At 36.0% G+C, this 12,517-nt stretch overlaps 1 protein-coding gene across 6 annotated transcripts in view; it reads left to right on the top strand.

Moving 5' to 3' along the window:
* CNKSR2 (connector enhancer of kinase suppressor of Ras 2) overlaps nt 1–12,517 on the top strand; it is a 286,090-nt gene that overhangs the window by 210,534 nt on the left and 63,039 nt on the right. For all 6 annotated transcript variants that reach the window (XM_086387243.1, XM_086387241.1, XM_086387240.1 and 3 more), the window contains 3 exons: nt 8,856–8,904; nt 9,316–9,488; nt 12,356–12,429. In XM_086387243.1, the coding sequence (XP_086243369.1) occupies nt 8,856–8,904; nt 9,316–9,488; nt 12,356–12,429 (296 nt within the window). The remainder of the gene's footprint in view (nt 1–8,855; nt 8,905–9,315; nt 9,489–12,355; nt 12,430–12,517) is intronic.

Here is a 12,517-nt window from a genome sequence, read left to right on the forward strand (position 1 = left end):
GAATAAGTTATCTACTCTCAGTTTTCTCCTCTTTGAAATGGCATTCACCACTGAGCAAATGTATTATAAGCATTAAGATTGATAACTGATACAAGGTCCCTAATGCTGTGCCTCACACGTGTCATTCAGTCAGTTCAGTCACTCAGCCTCACACATGAGCCCTCAGTAAAGATAATTATTTAGATCCAAGAATGACAGTTCCTATTTCCCAAGGGTAGTGACTTTTGTTACTCTTCCTAACCAGTCATTACTCTTCACTCTTCTTCCCATCTTACCACTTACTACTCGATAGGAAAAGGGAAATCACCTTATAAAATACTGTGTAAGTTTCCCTTACGTACTTCCTTCTGAATCTGATGTGCATGGTATTCTTCTGATGAAACACTGACTCTGCCCTTCCTAATGAATTTAACCTTCTCTAAATTCCCCCAGTCATTGCCTTTTTGTTCTTATTTGACTCATAATTTATTAGCATGCCTATTTTTTAAAATACACTTATTTGTAAGTATATGTAGAGCCATTTTCAGTCAATATAAAGTCAGATTAACTTTATTGACAGAATCCAGAGCAAGCTCACCCCACTGTCTTCAGAGAACCAGTGTGCATGCAGTATCTTGTCCCCACCCCATTCAGCAGTTTCTCTCCTGTACCAGAATGGGCAACAAGCTTGTTCAGTTCTATGCTGTTATTTCATGTAAATTGAAGATTTCTTAAGATAATATTTACTCTCATTACCATATCACACTTACTCATATTTAGACTTTTTCTGCTGACACACAATAATGAGAAAGTAAGTGAAAATACATTTCTCTGTGAAATATTTAAATCTCAAAGCCTTTTGTTTATTAAAAAAGATTAAATATGTGGAGATAGTTATCAGTTGTCCCAAGAGTTTCAAATTGCTAAGCACCTTATGTATAAGAAATAAGCTTTTGGTTTGACTGGAGAAATCTTGGAACTTTGCAGAAAATTACAGTAAGAGGAAGTTGCTATATTGCAACAAGAGAGTATTTTGATTGCAAATTTTTCCATAAGTATGGCAATTTGCAACTTGAGAAGAATTTAATAGTAGCTGAGCTTTCAAAATGTAACACAGAAACTGTCATTTTCTTCCACAATTAAAATAAGTGCTTCTGAAAGTTTCAGGATAAGAATGACCCAAATTACCCTCCCCCACATTTCCTCATCTAGAATAGGGGAGAATGGGGAGAATGTTTGAACAGAACATCTGTGGACAAAATGAAAGACAAATGGTCTTTTCAGGCAAATGTCTGAAAAAGCGATCTTTTATAGCCAAATAGAATACTGTTGCATGCATCACCATGGTTAAGAAGAGGATCAACAATGCTTTCATAATGGCCTTTTATTTTAGCACATTCTATTTTTATGAGTTGAATTGTGATTTCAACACATCCATTCATAATTCATCATATAATTGTATGCATAAATATCTTTTGACACATTAAGGCACTTTTGCCGGCCACATCTTGAATTCAAATTTAATTCAAACTAAGTGCATTAAGACAGATCTCATTTCCAGTAATGTTTTGGAAAATTAGATAAAAAAAAAACTTTTTTATTTAACAAAAGGAGTCTACTAAAGAACCAAACTTTCAGTAATATGCTGTACATGGATTGCTAGAGAAAAGATACCTGGCTTACTTATTTCCTGCTGAAGGACTTCAGGTTAAAAAGCAATCAATTAATTAAGACTACATCCTGTGTTCTTTGCTGGTGGTCTGTTCAACTTTTATGCACTCAATCAATATTTATTTAGTACTAAATAATCCCTGTTCTAGTCAAAGGATAAAACAATGCATAAAGTAGAATTTTTGTTTCATATAGCTTATATTTGGAGGGAGGGCTGAGTAATAAACAAGAAGTATAAGTATTTTTGGTAATGCTAAGTTCTAAGGAGAGAAATAAAGCAGGGGAGGAAAACAGGAAGTGTTGCAGGCAATAATGAAAACCATTTTCTATAGGGAAGCCTGGGAAGAATGATCTAAAGGAGGTAAGGGAGTAAGCCATAACGGTATTGTTACCAAACTCAGGTTTGGCTGCTTGCTGCTCATAAGCCAATAATTCGAGAGGCAAGTGTCAGTAGAAAGGAAAGGTGCTTTAATCAGAAAAGCCAGCAATCTGGGGAAAATGTGGACATGGTCCAGACACCAACTCCGAAGATTCTGCTCAGCCATGACAGTTTTTAAAGGGGCATAAAATGGGGATGGTAAAACTCAACATTCAGAAAACTAAGATCATGGCATCTGGTCCCATCACTTCATGGCAAATAGATGGGGAGACAATGGAAATAGTGACGGACTTTATTTTGGGGGGCTCCGAAATCACTGCAGATGGTGACTGCAGCCATGAAATTAAAAGATGCTTGCTCCTTGGAAGAAAAGCTAATGACCAACCTAGACAGCATATTAAAAAGCAGAGACATTACTTTGCCAACAAAGGTCCATCTAGTCAAAGCTATGGTTTTTCCATTAGTCATGTATGGATATGAGAGTTGGACTATAAAGAAAGCTGAGTGCTGAAGAATTGATGCTTTTAAACTGTGGTGTTGGAGAAGACTCTTGAGAGTCCCTTGGACTGCAAGGAGATCCAACCAGTCCATCCTAAAGGAGAGCAGTCCTGAATATTCATTGGAAGGACTGCTGCTGAAGCTGAAACTCCAGTACTTTGGCCACCTGATGCCAAGAGCTGACTCACTTGAAAAGACCCTGATGCTGGGAAAGATTGAAGGCAGGAGGAGAAGGGGATGACAGAGGATGAGATGGTTGGATGACATCACCAACTCAATGGACATGAGTTTGAGTAAACTCTGGAAGTTGGTGATGTACAGGGAGGCCTGGCATGCTGCACTCCATGGGGTCGCAGAGTCAGATGCGACTGAGTGAACTGAACTGAACTGAACTGAAAATGGGGATCAAGAATCTTAGTGAATCATTGAAGCAGGAAGTTGGATTCTGCATCATCCTCCATTGCATGCAGACTGGCTGACTTCAGATGTTCTCTTGCCTGCATGATCTGCCTCAGGATTGCTAAGACGGCTGTTGAGAGTAGAGAGCTAGTCATTTTTTAACTGTTTAATTCTTCATTCTTTCCTCCTTTTATCTAGGAAAAAAAAAATCAACAGTTTAGAGAAGGCATGGTGTGCATTCAGAAGAGCATAATCACAAATTAGTTTCAATTGCTTAGTGGTCTCATTCTTTGAATTAGATTCTTTTAAAGCTAGTGGGGAACAGAAATGGGCAACCAGGAAGGTGGCAAAAGAGCTACTTTCAATATCTGAACAAATATTTCAGACAGAGGGAACAGCAGGGGTATAGACCCTAAGGTGGGACTCTATTCCACACAATCCAGAAACAGCAAGTGTGGCTGGAGCAAAGTTAATAAGGGGCAAGAAGCAAAGGGAACAGCCCAGGTCATACAGGGCCTTCAGGGTCAGTGGAAGAATTTGAGTATTTATTCAAAGTGAGGTGAGAAGCCATTGGAGAGTTTTCATGATCAAATCATGTTTTAACAGGATCACTCTGCCTCTTATGTTAAAAACAGAAGAAGTGAGGACAGAGGAAGGGCAAACAATAAGATATTTCAGTAATCCAGGTGAGGGATGATGGTGGCTTCGACTGAGGTGATAGTAATAGAGATGGTAAGAAACAGTCTTATTTTAAACATATTTTGAGTGCAGAGCTGATATAACTTACTGGTGGATTGATTATGGGCTGTAAGAGAAAGGAAAGAGTTAACATTGACTCTAATATTCATGGTTTGCACAGTTGTGGGGAGAAATGGAATTGCCATTTACTAAGGTATAGAAGAGGAGCAGAATTGGTTGATGGGTGGTGGGTATGAGAAGCTTAGTTTTGAACACATTGAATCTGTTGAGTTAGGCAGCCTGTAGCTCAGTCAAGAAGTCCCCATTGATTATATAAATTTATAAGTTGCTGAAGATCAGAGCTTATAAACACTCTTAGGGAGAAAGTTCAAAGAACTTTCACCCAAATGCTCAGTACAATAAACATAAAGTGCAAATGATGGTGTTAGAAAGATTTTATTGAATGATAATTCAGGAAATAATATAAAAATATTTTTTAAGAGAAAGGACCTTCAAAAATGTTTACAGAAGGAATCTATTTTTGGTGGTCAGTAAGCATTATGAGCTCATACTTTAAATTCTCACACACCCCTACCCCAAACATAAAAAGATAGTCATGGTCAAAAATGATATCTAGTCTCCAGGGACTAGAAAAAAGAACAAAATTGCACAACAATAAATGGGAACTAAAGCCATATACCTGTTAGGCTCTGAGTCCAGAAAGGGCTAGAGATGACCAGAAGTCTACTCTAATGGGTGTGAGAGAACAAATGGACCCCAGCCATGTCAGGAAACTGAAGATTGACTCATGGGGTGAAACCAGCTGGGAGGGCAAACAGAGCTTCTTCACCCATGAGTATAAGAAGGTTGAAGAAAGATACAGCCATTGACCAGAGCAATAACTTGTTAAAGGTGATTCTTTCCTTAATAGATGGAAATTTTGGGAAATCCAAAAAGCCCTTAAAATTTGAAGTAATAACAGGATGACTAAGACACTGGATGTTCAGAAGTGCTAGCACCAACTAGTCATCCTGGATATGTAAAATATAGTCAGTGAAATAAACACTCTATAGGTAAAATAAACTTTATACAGGTATGTAAAATCAGAGAATTAGAAAATTGGAAAACAGTAAATTCACCTAAAAAGCATTGAGGAAATATGAAAGGATAGCAGTATTAAAGATAGATGGTAAATTAAGAGATACCAACATACATCTAGAGACAAAAAAGAGAAAGTAAGTAAAGAAGGCCATTTGGAGAGAGAATGCCTAAGAATTTTCAGGATTGAAAAACGCCTTCAAGTACAACACAATGAATTTGAAATGGGGTTCATTAATATCATTTGTAACCTAGACACATCAGAGAGCAATTGCAGAATATCAGGGATAAAGAGGAAAATATTTAAAAACTTAACAGAGAGACTAAAGACAAATTATAATGAATGAGAGTAGCTACAGATGTTTTAAGGGCAGTGATGCTAAAAGAAAATAAAGTGATATATTCAGATTGCAAAGGGAAAATTATTTTCAACTCAGAATTCTATACCCATCTAAATATTATTTAAGAGTGAAAGGTTTTTATATTTTCAAACATAAATACCTAGACGTGTTTGCTACTCACAGACTGCTATGAAAGAACTTCTAAAGAGCATGCTTATTAAACATGAACCTGGAAGAAGGGTGATCTGAAACTATTAAGAAAAATACAGAAATAAAATATATTACGAATTTTCTCTATTGTGAGAAAAGCATTTATCATGAAAGCAAGGATTCCAAGCCCCTTGTTTTTCTACATTGGTCATAACACTTTATATGATTTGCTGTTATCCATTGTAGTCATGTGTCTATTCTTAGTGTCCTTCTTTTATTAAATATTTCGTGATGTTGTCAGAAACTGGGGATATGATATCAAATACCTGTCAGAATGAATAATTCCATCTTTTTTACTAAGAAAGACTACACAGGATTGTAAATTTGCACCTCAGGGTATTTAATCATACCTGCTGATAACATGAGGAAACCTTCACTATCAGGAGCTTATTTATGTGTGTGAATATTAAACAGTTTCTGATATAAGTTTTTAAGTAATCTTTTGAAAATGAGTCTATGTCAAGATCCCATATCACCCACATGTCCAGTGATTGACTAGGCCTCAGAAGACTCTGTGTTCTATCCACAGCTAAGATTTTATTACAGTGGTACAGCAAGGGTATCCAGCCAGATTGGTATGGAAAAAAGAGACCATGGAATCTGAAGAAATCCACCTACAGGCTTCCTGTGCTCTCTCCTCATTATAGATCATGCAGAGTACACTTCACTTAGCAGCAAAAATGCAATCACACGTGTGTAGTGTCTCTGCCCAGGGGAGCCTGTTAAAGACTCAGTACCCAAGGACTTTATTGAATTAGTTACATAGGCATCCTCTGCCTAGCAGCTACTTTTCCTTTCCTGAAATTAAAGCAAGTGTTTAGTCCCCAGGTGGGCAAAGTAGTCTTATTGCTTAGGGAGGCTGCATGTCAATACAGAGAATTGTTTTACTAGCCAAGTTCCCAGATGTCAGCAGAGGGCCAGCCTTGCAAGCAGGCCCTTCTATGATAGCAACCTCAGGCCTGCTATATTAACACTTTTCTACACAAGGGACCTATTTCCTTAACTGTAGTTTTCATTGTTTTTTTTCCATTACTTTCAAAAGAATATAGTTCAATTAACTTTCATTTTAGAAAATATCACATCACTTGAAAAAATAATGAAGTCTCTTTTAAGGGAATGCCGTAGTATTTACAACATTTTAAAAAGATAGCTAAAGCTTTGCTTCTTTGAATGATGGATAAATCTGTACTGTGTGCCTCGGAGTTCTTAGGTTCCAACAATATGTATACTGATTATACTCTGCACTCATGATAATGATAAGTATGAGAATATATTTCTATAGGGAAAGAAAAGATAATCTTGTTGAAAAAGAAAACCTAGAGAGCATAAAATACATTTTGTGTAGATTTTAAACTAGACCTTCAGGTTCTAAGAAGTAATGTGCAAAAAGCATAGGAAGTACATTATATAACTCAGTTCTTTAAAGCTGTCTGTTATCCATGTAGCTTCCTAAAAAACAAACCACCCCCATCTTTGTCATTTTTAAAAATAATGAGCTGTTAAATTACAGTGATTACTTGTGGTAACACTAAACGAAAAAAACCTAATCAGTAATTTTACAGCCAAACAATTTAGGGAAAATAACTATATGTAAATTAACTATACTTAAACATACTAGCCTGAGTTATTATTTGAGTTATTATTCTGAAGCAAAGTGCACTCAAGAAAATTAGCATAACATGATGGGTTTTATCTTTTATGCTTTCTCTCTAAAATTAATTGTGAATTTCTATAGCCATGGATCCTGCAACTGATTTATACACACACACATCCCACATACATATTGGGTGGTTATTTCTGGGTTACACTGAATGTCAGCAAATTATTTGATCCTTATCTTTAGGACTAATATCCATCCATAATATTATATTCCTAAGAATTATGTAAACCATATACAAATTGTGAAAATTATTACAGTCTATGGGGTCACAAAAGAGTTGAACATGACTTGCAATTAAACAACAAAGAATGTTATTTTATAAGCAAAGATATTAAATAAAGTATGTCACGTAATATGAATTTTCTGTATAAACCCAAGGCCAGCAGATTTTGTGTGGACAAAATCCAGTTGTTCCTTACAGATATACCTTTGTAAAGAAAAAGAAGAATCTGTTACCTAAAATTCGTTTTGAGGGATTATCTGTGAATTAAAACTATGTATACTGTTCTCTCTACCCTAACTAGCTACTCATATGAATTTAACCTTATTTAGACTAGTGAACAATCTAGTTTAGTAGACTGACTAGAACCAGTGATTTGTAGTCATTAATTGAAAGCTAAACCAGTTGTGGGTTTCTCTGTTAAGACATTACACTCTTCTGGTCCTTAGCATGGAATGGACTGATAGGTGGGTTTAATGGATGGCTGTTTAGCTCGGCAAGCATGATGCAGGAAGTATAGCTCCAGGGAATGGTTATAAAGGTGTTCTGTGGAAATCAAGTGGAATAAGAGAAATAAAGGCACAAAACAGTGGTAATGTCAATAAATTGGATACTTGAGTGGAGATTTTCTTTTAAAAAATTGCTGGGTTGGAGGTAGTGTACCATGTAGAATGGAGATAATAGAGGCAGTTGTTGGAGTGTGCTTAAGAATAACAAACATAGGGCCATGGGGGTGGATAGCTGGAGAATGGAGAAGTAAAGAGCATTGGAGCTAAGGGACTGAGGAGCCAATGTACTGACATCACCTACATGAAGATTGCTGGTGCTGCTGCTGCTGCTGCATCGCTTCAGTCGTGTCCGACTCTGTGCGACCCCATAGACGGCAGCCCACCGGGCTCCCCCGTCCCTGGGATTCTCCAGGCAAGAGTACTGGAGTGGGGTGCCATTGCCTTCTCCAATGCATGAAAGTGAAAAGTCAAAGTGAAGTCGCTCAGTCGTGTCCGACTCTTAGCGACCCCATGGACTGCAGCCTACCAGGCTCCTCCGTCCATGGAATTTTCCAGGCAAGAGTACTGGAGTGGGGTGCCATTGCCTTCTCCGACATGAAGATTAGTTCTGTGTAATAGAGGCAAAAGTAGGTGTGAGAAGAAAATATTGATTCAAGTACTGAAATACTAGGTTGGCCAAAAAGTTTATTTAAGTTTTCTTTGAGCTGTTACAGAAAAACCCTGATGAACTTTCAGCCACCCCAATATTTAACACCTGGGAGTGTTGCCTAGGAGATCAGTAGCTAGTGGTGGCTTATGGAGTAGAATGAACTTCAAAGGAACAAGTGATAGTCATATTTGCTTGACTCCTTCGTAAAATTTTGTGAAAATCAAGTGAGACTGCCTGAGAAGGCACTCTAAACCCCTAAAAAAGGTACGCAGTAGTACTCTGCATGTTTAAGAGCCCTGAGTTTCACCACTGCTTTGTATCCCTATTTCTCTGCCTACAGAATAAGGACAAAGATAATATTATTCTCTCCTGCTTCACAAGAGATAAGAAAGTTTAGTGGCATGATTTTTGAATTTGTTTTGAGTCTTTGGAAAAAGAAAGTACTTTTGTTCACTGGGGTTCAGAGTCACTGTTCCATTCAGCTTTTCAGTGTTTTCTGCGACTGTTAGTACTTCAGTGGCACTCTGTGTATCAAATAACATTCTTCCCCATCTTTGATTTCAGACATTTCAGCAGTCTTCTCTGCAGCACAAATCAAAGAAGAAAAACAAAGGTAAGAAAAGTAAATGAAACAGTTAGCTGCTTAGTCTACACTGAAACAATCACCAGCCCACTTCACCCATCCTCTCTTGCCTGAGCCCAGTGTGGTGTGGAAGAGAACCACCCCCTAGCACAAGAGCTACAAAGATCAGCTTCTCCTTCAGGTCAATTATGGTACAAGGTACCCTTTACAAGTGGTCTCAACAGGTTTTCAGACTGGGACCATGCATTTCGAATTAAATTTTATGTCTATGTAGATGAAAAAGTATTAAAATTTTCCAGTTTTTTTTATTTTAATACAATGAGAAAAATATTTTTAAGGTTTAATATACAGACTTATTTTTTATGATCTATAGATTAATCTTCTACCTTTTATGATCTATAGATTAACTTAAAGAGCACATTTACCCACTATTATTTTTAGGTCCTATAGCTGGCAAGAGCAAAAGACGAATTTCTTGCAAAGATCTTGGCCGTGGTGACTGTGAGGGCTGGCTTTGGAAAAAGAAAGATGCGAAGAGTTATTTTTCACAGAAATGGAAGAAATACTGGTTTGTCCTAAAGGATGCATCCCTCTATTGGTATATTAATGAGGAGGTAGGACAAGCACATTTTGTTTTCTTATTCATTTTGTTTTTAACCAAAAGAATCACTGTTTTAAGATTTATATTTTAAAATATAATCAACTTAAGGCTAATTCACGAGACTTCTAGTAATTTTTCAGTCTGCCCTCTTAAAATGGTTGCATTGTGGGATTCTGTGAAGGCAGTTGTCTCAATTACTCTAATGAAACATGTCTGAAACATAGGTAATATATAGTAAAATTCTGTATATCTAGTTAAAAATATGAAGCTAATTCAAGCAATAGCTTACTTAAAAGGATTATATATAGAGAGAGAGATTTGATAAAGATTTTTAAATGTCTTGCTTTTGTTCAATGTTTTACATTTTTTTATGTTTGCTTTTTTGAAAGGAAGTCTTTTATAGTAAGTTAAGTTAATTAATTGGAGAAGGCAATGGCACCCCACTCCAATACTGTTGCCTGGAAAATCCCATGGACGGAGGGGCCTGGTGGGCTGCAGTCCATGGGGTCGCTAAGAGTTGGACACGACTGAGCGACTTCACTTTCACTTTTCACTTTCATGCATTGGAGAAGGAAATGGCAACCCACTCCAGTGTTCTTGCCTGGAGAATCCCATGGATGGAGAAGCAGCAAGTTAATTAATATCTGCATTTGCTTCAGTTTTTCTTAAAGAATAAATGAACTAGTAGACTAGCTTTAAAAATCTGCAAGTATTCATTTCATTTGACCCAATAGGGGAAGGAAGGGGAGAGTATATAACAAATGCCAATTGTTCTTATGATTTCCTATTTCATTTGTGGTAATTAGATTTATATTCAGAGTAATTATATAACCTGTCAAATATCACAACAAATATACAGTATACCTTATTTTTTTTATATTCTCTTAACTCTACATTTGCTTCCATTGCTATAGCCATCTATCAGTTCACTTTAAGTTTTTATTTATTTATTTATTTTTGGCCACACTGCGTGGTATGTGGGATTGAACCCGTGCTCCCTGCATTGGAAGGTGGCGTCTTAACCACTGGACTGGCAGTGAAGTCCTCAAGTTTGTTTTTGGTTTTTTTTTTAATATAAATTTATTCATTTTTAAACAAAAATTTCTTTTGTTAACTTGTTTTATCATTAAAAAAAATATACATGGTTTTAAATAGTGTGCTGGCTAAGTACTTTTTATATGTCAATGAAATAGTATAAAAACATAGCTTCTTTATGTTTCTTTTTATTTTAGATCACTTATAGATTGTCTACTGACCACTATTTTTTTTTAGTATAATGGGGAGATCATAACTACCCCAAAAGTTTTTTAAATTTTTCAAAATTTTAAATTTTAACATTAAAAACATCAAGGGTAACATAAGAGAAATCAAAGTTAAGAAAGAGATTTGAGACTATTGTATTTACCCCAAGATTGGAAGAAAATAAAAATGGACTTCCCTGGTGGCTCAGAGGGTAAAGCATCTTCCTGCAATGTGGGAGACCCGGGTTCGATCCCTGGGTTAGGAAGATCCCCTGGAGAAGGAAATGGCAACCCACTCCAGTATTCTTGCCTGGAGAATCCCATGGACAGAGCAGCCTGGTAGGCTTCAATCCACAGGGTCACAAAGAGTCAGACACGACTGAGTGACTTCACTTCACCTTTTCTTCATTAAAAAATATTGGAAGTTACAACACTACTTTTGTATATAATATACATTTTAGTCACTATCATTAGCATCAAATTTTACTAAGTTTTACATATAAACATACATACACACACTAAAAGAATTGAGAATCTCTATTCTTTTTCTTTGAGATAGCAGGTGGGAATGTGTAATGTCTCTTGAACTTGATATATAAGAAGCCATGAACTGGTTATAGCACACATCAATGTTTGGGAGTAAATGTCTGAGAATTGGCTTATGTACATGAAAGAAACAACAATGATTAAAGGGTTTAGCCAAAAATACTTGGTTGATTTAGTCATTAAGTCGTGTCCGACTCATGTGACCCCATAGATGGTAGCCTGCCAGGCTCCTCTGTCCATGGGATTCTCCGGGCAAGGATACTGGAGTGGGTTGCCATTCCCTTTCTCCAGGGGATCTTCCCAACCCACGAATCCAACATGGGTCTCCTGCATTGCAGGTAGATTCTTTACCAAATGAGCAATGAGGGAAGCTTAGACTAGTTGAAATAACTTATATCTAACATGAGATTTTAGATAATTCTCCTATCTTGTATTTCTATCCCACATTAGAGAGGGGGACTTTATGGATTTCATTCAATTTTCCAAGTGAAAAATAACATTTTATATATATATAAATATATATATATATATATATATATATGTATAGCATGTAAACCAAGTCAGATATTTGAAAATCAACTTACCCTATCCACTTGTAAAATGTTGAGTAAACAAAATAATTATTTAATTTGTGTTTGATAAGAGATTCTTCTGGAGGTAGAAAAGGAACTAAATTAATAGATATCCCTATATTTTACATCTGGACATTTAAAATGGGAGGAAATTTAATTGTAAATGTGGACTAAAGTTATTTTATATGTTATAAAAGTCTGTATACATTCTGGGAAAAATACTTAGAAAACAGGTTTTACATTGAGAATTAAATTATTTTTTCTGTCTTTATTTTAATATAGAAAGAATTTTTAAACATTCTGTATATATATTTTAATATTTACTATTCTAAATGTTCAAAATATACATTCAGTTTAATGGACTATAACAGGTAAAAGTGAAATTCTAATCTCTCAAATGTCTAATTTAAGGGATTAAATGAACTGTTTTATTAGTATAGATGTTTAAGACATAGTTATATAGTAGCGTCAGCTTTAAACCTTTGTATATAATATCCTAAACAAGAGTGTTGCCTCTTCAGGATGAAAAAGCAGAAGGATTCATCAGCCTGCCTGAATTTAAAATTGATAGAGCCAGTGAATGCCGCAAGAAATAGTAAGTTGACTTTATTTGGGCCAAGGGAGAAAAAGGAAGGGTTTTTTGGGGATTTTGTTTTGATTTTTAATTTCTAGCTTTTAAATTA

The sequence above is a fragment of the Bos grunniens genome, chromosome X (genome assembly GCF_055505025.1).
Source record: "Bos grunniens cultivar Pamir isolate PY7600 chromosome X, Bosgru_T2T1.0, whole genome shotgun sequence".
Lineage (NCBI taxonomy): Eukaryota > Metazoa > Chordata > Mammalia > Artiodactyla > Bovidae > Bos > Bos grunniens.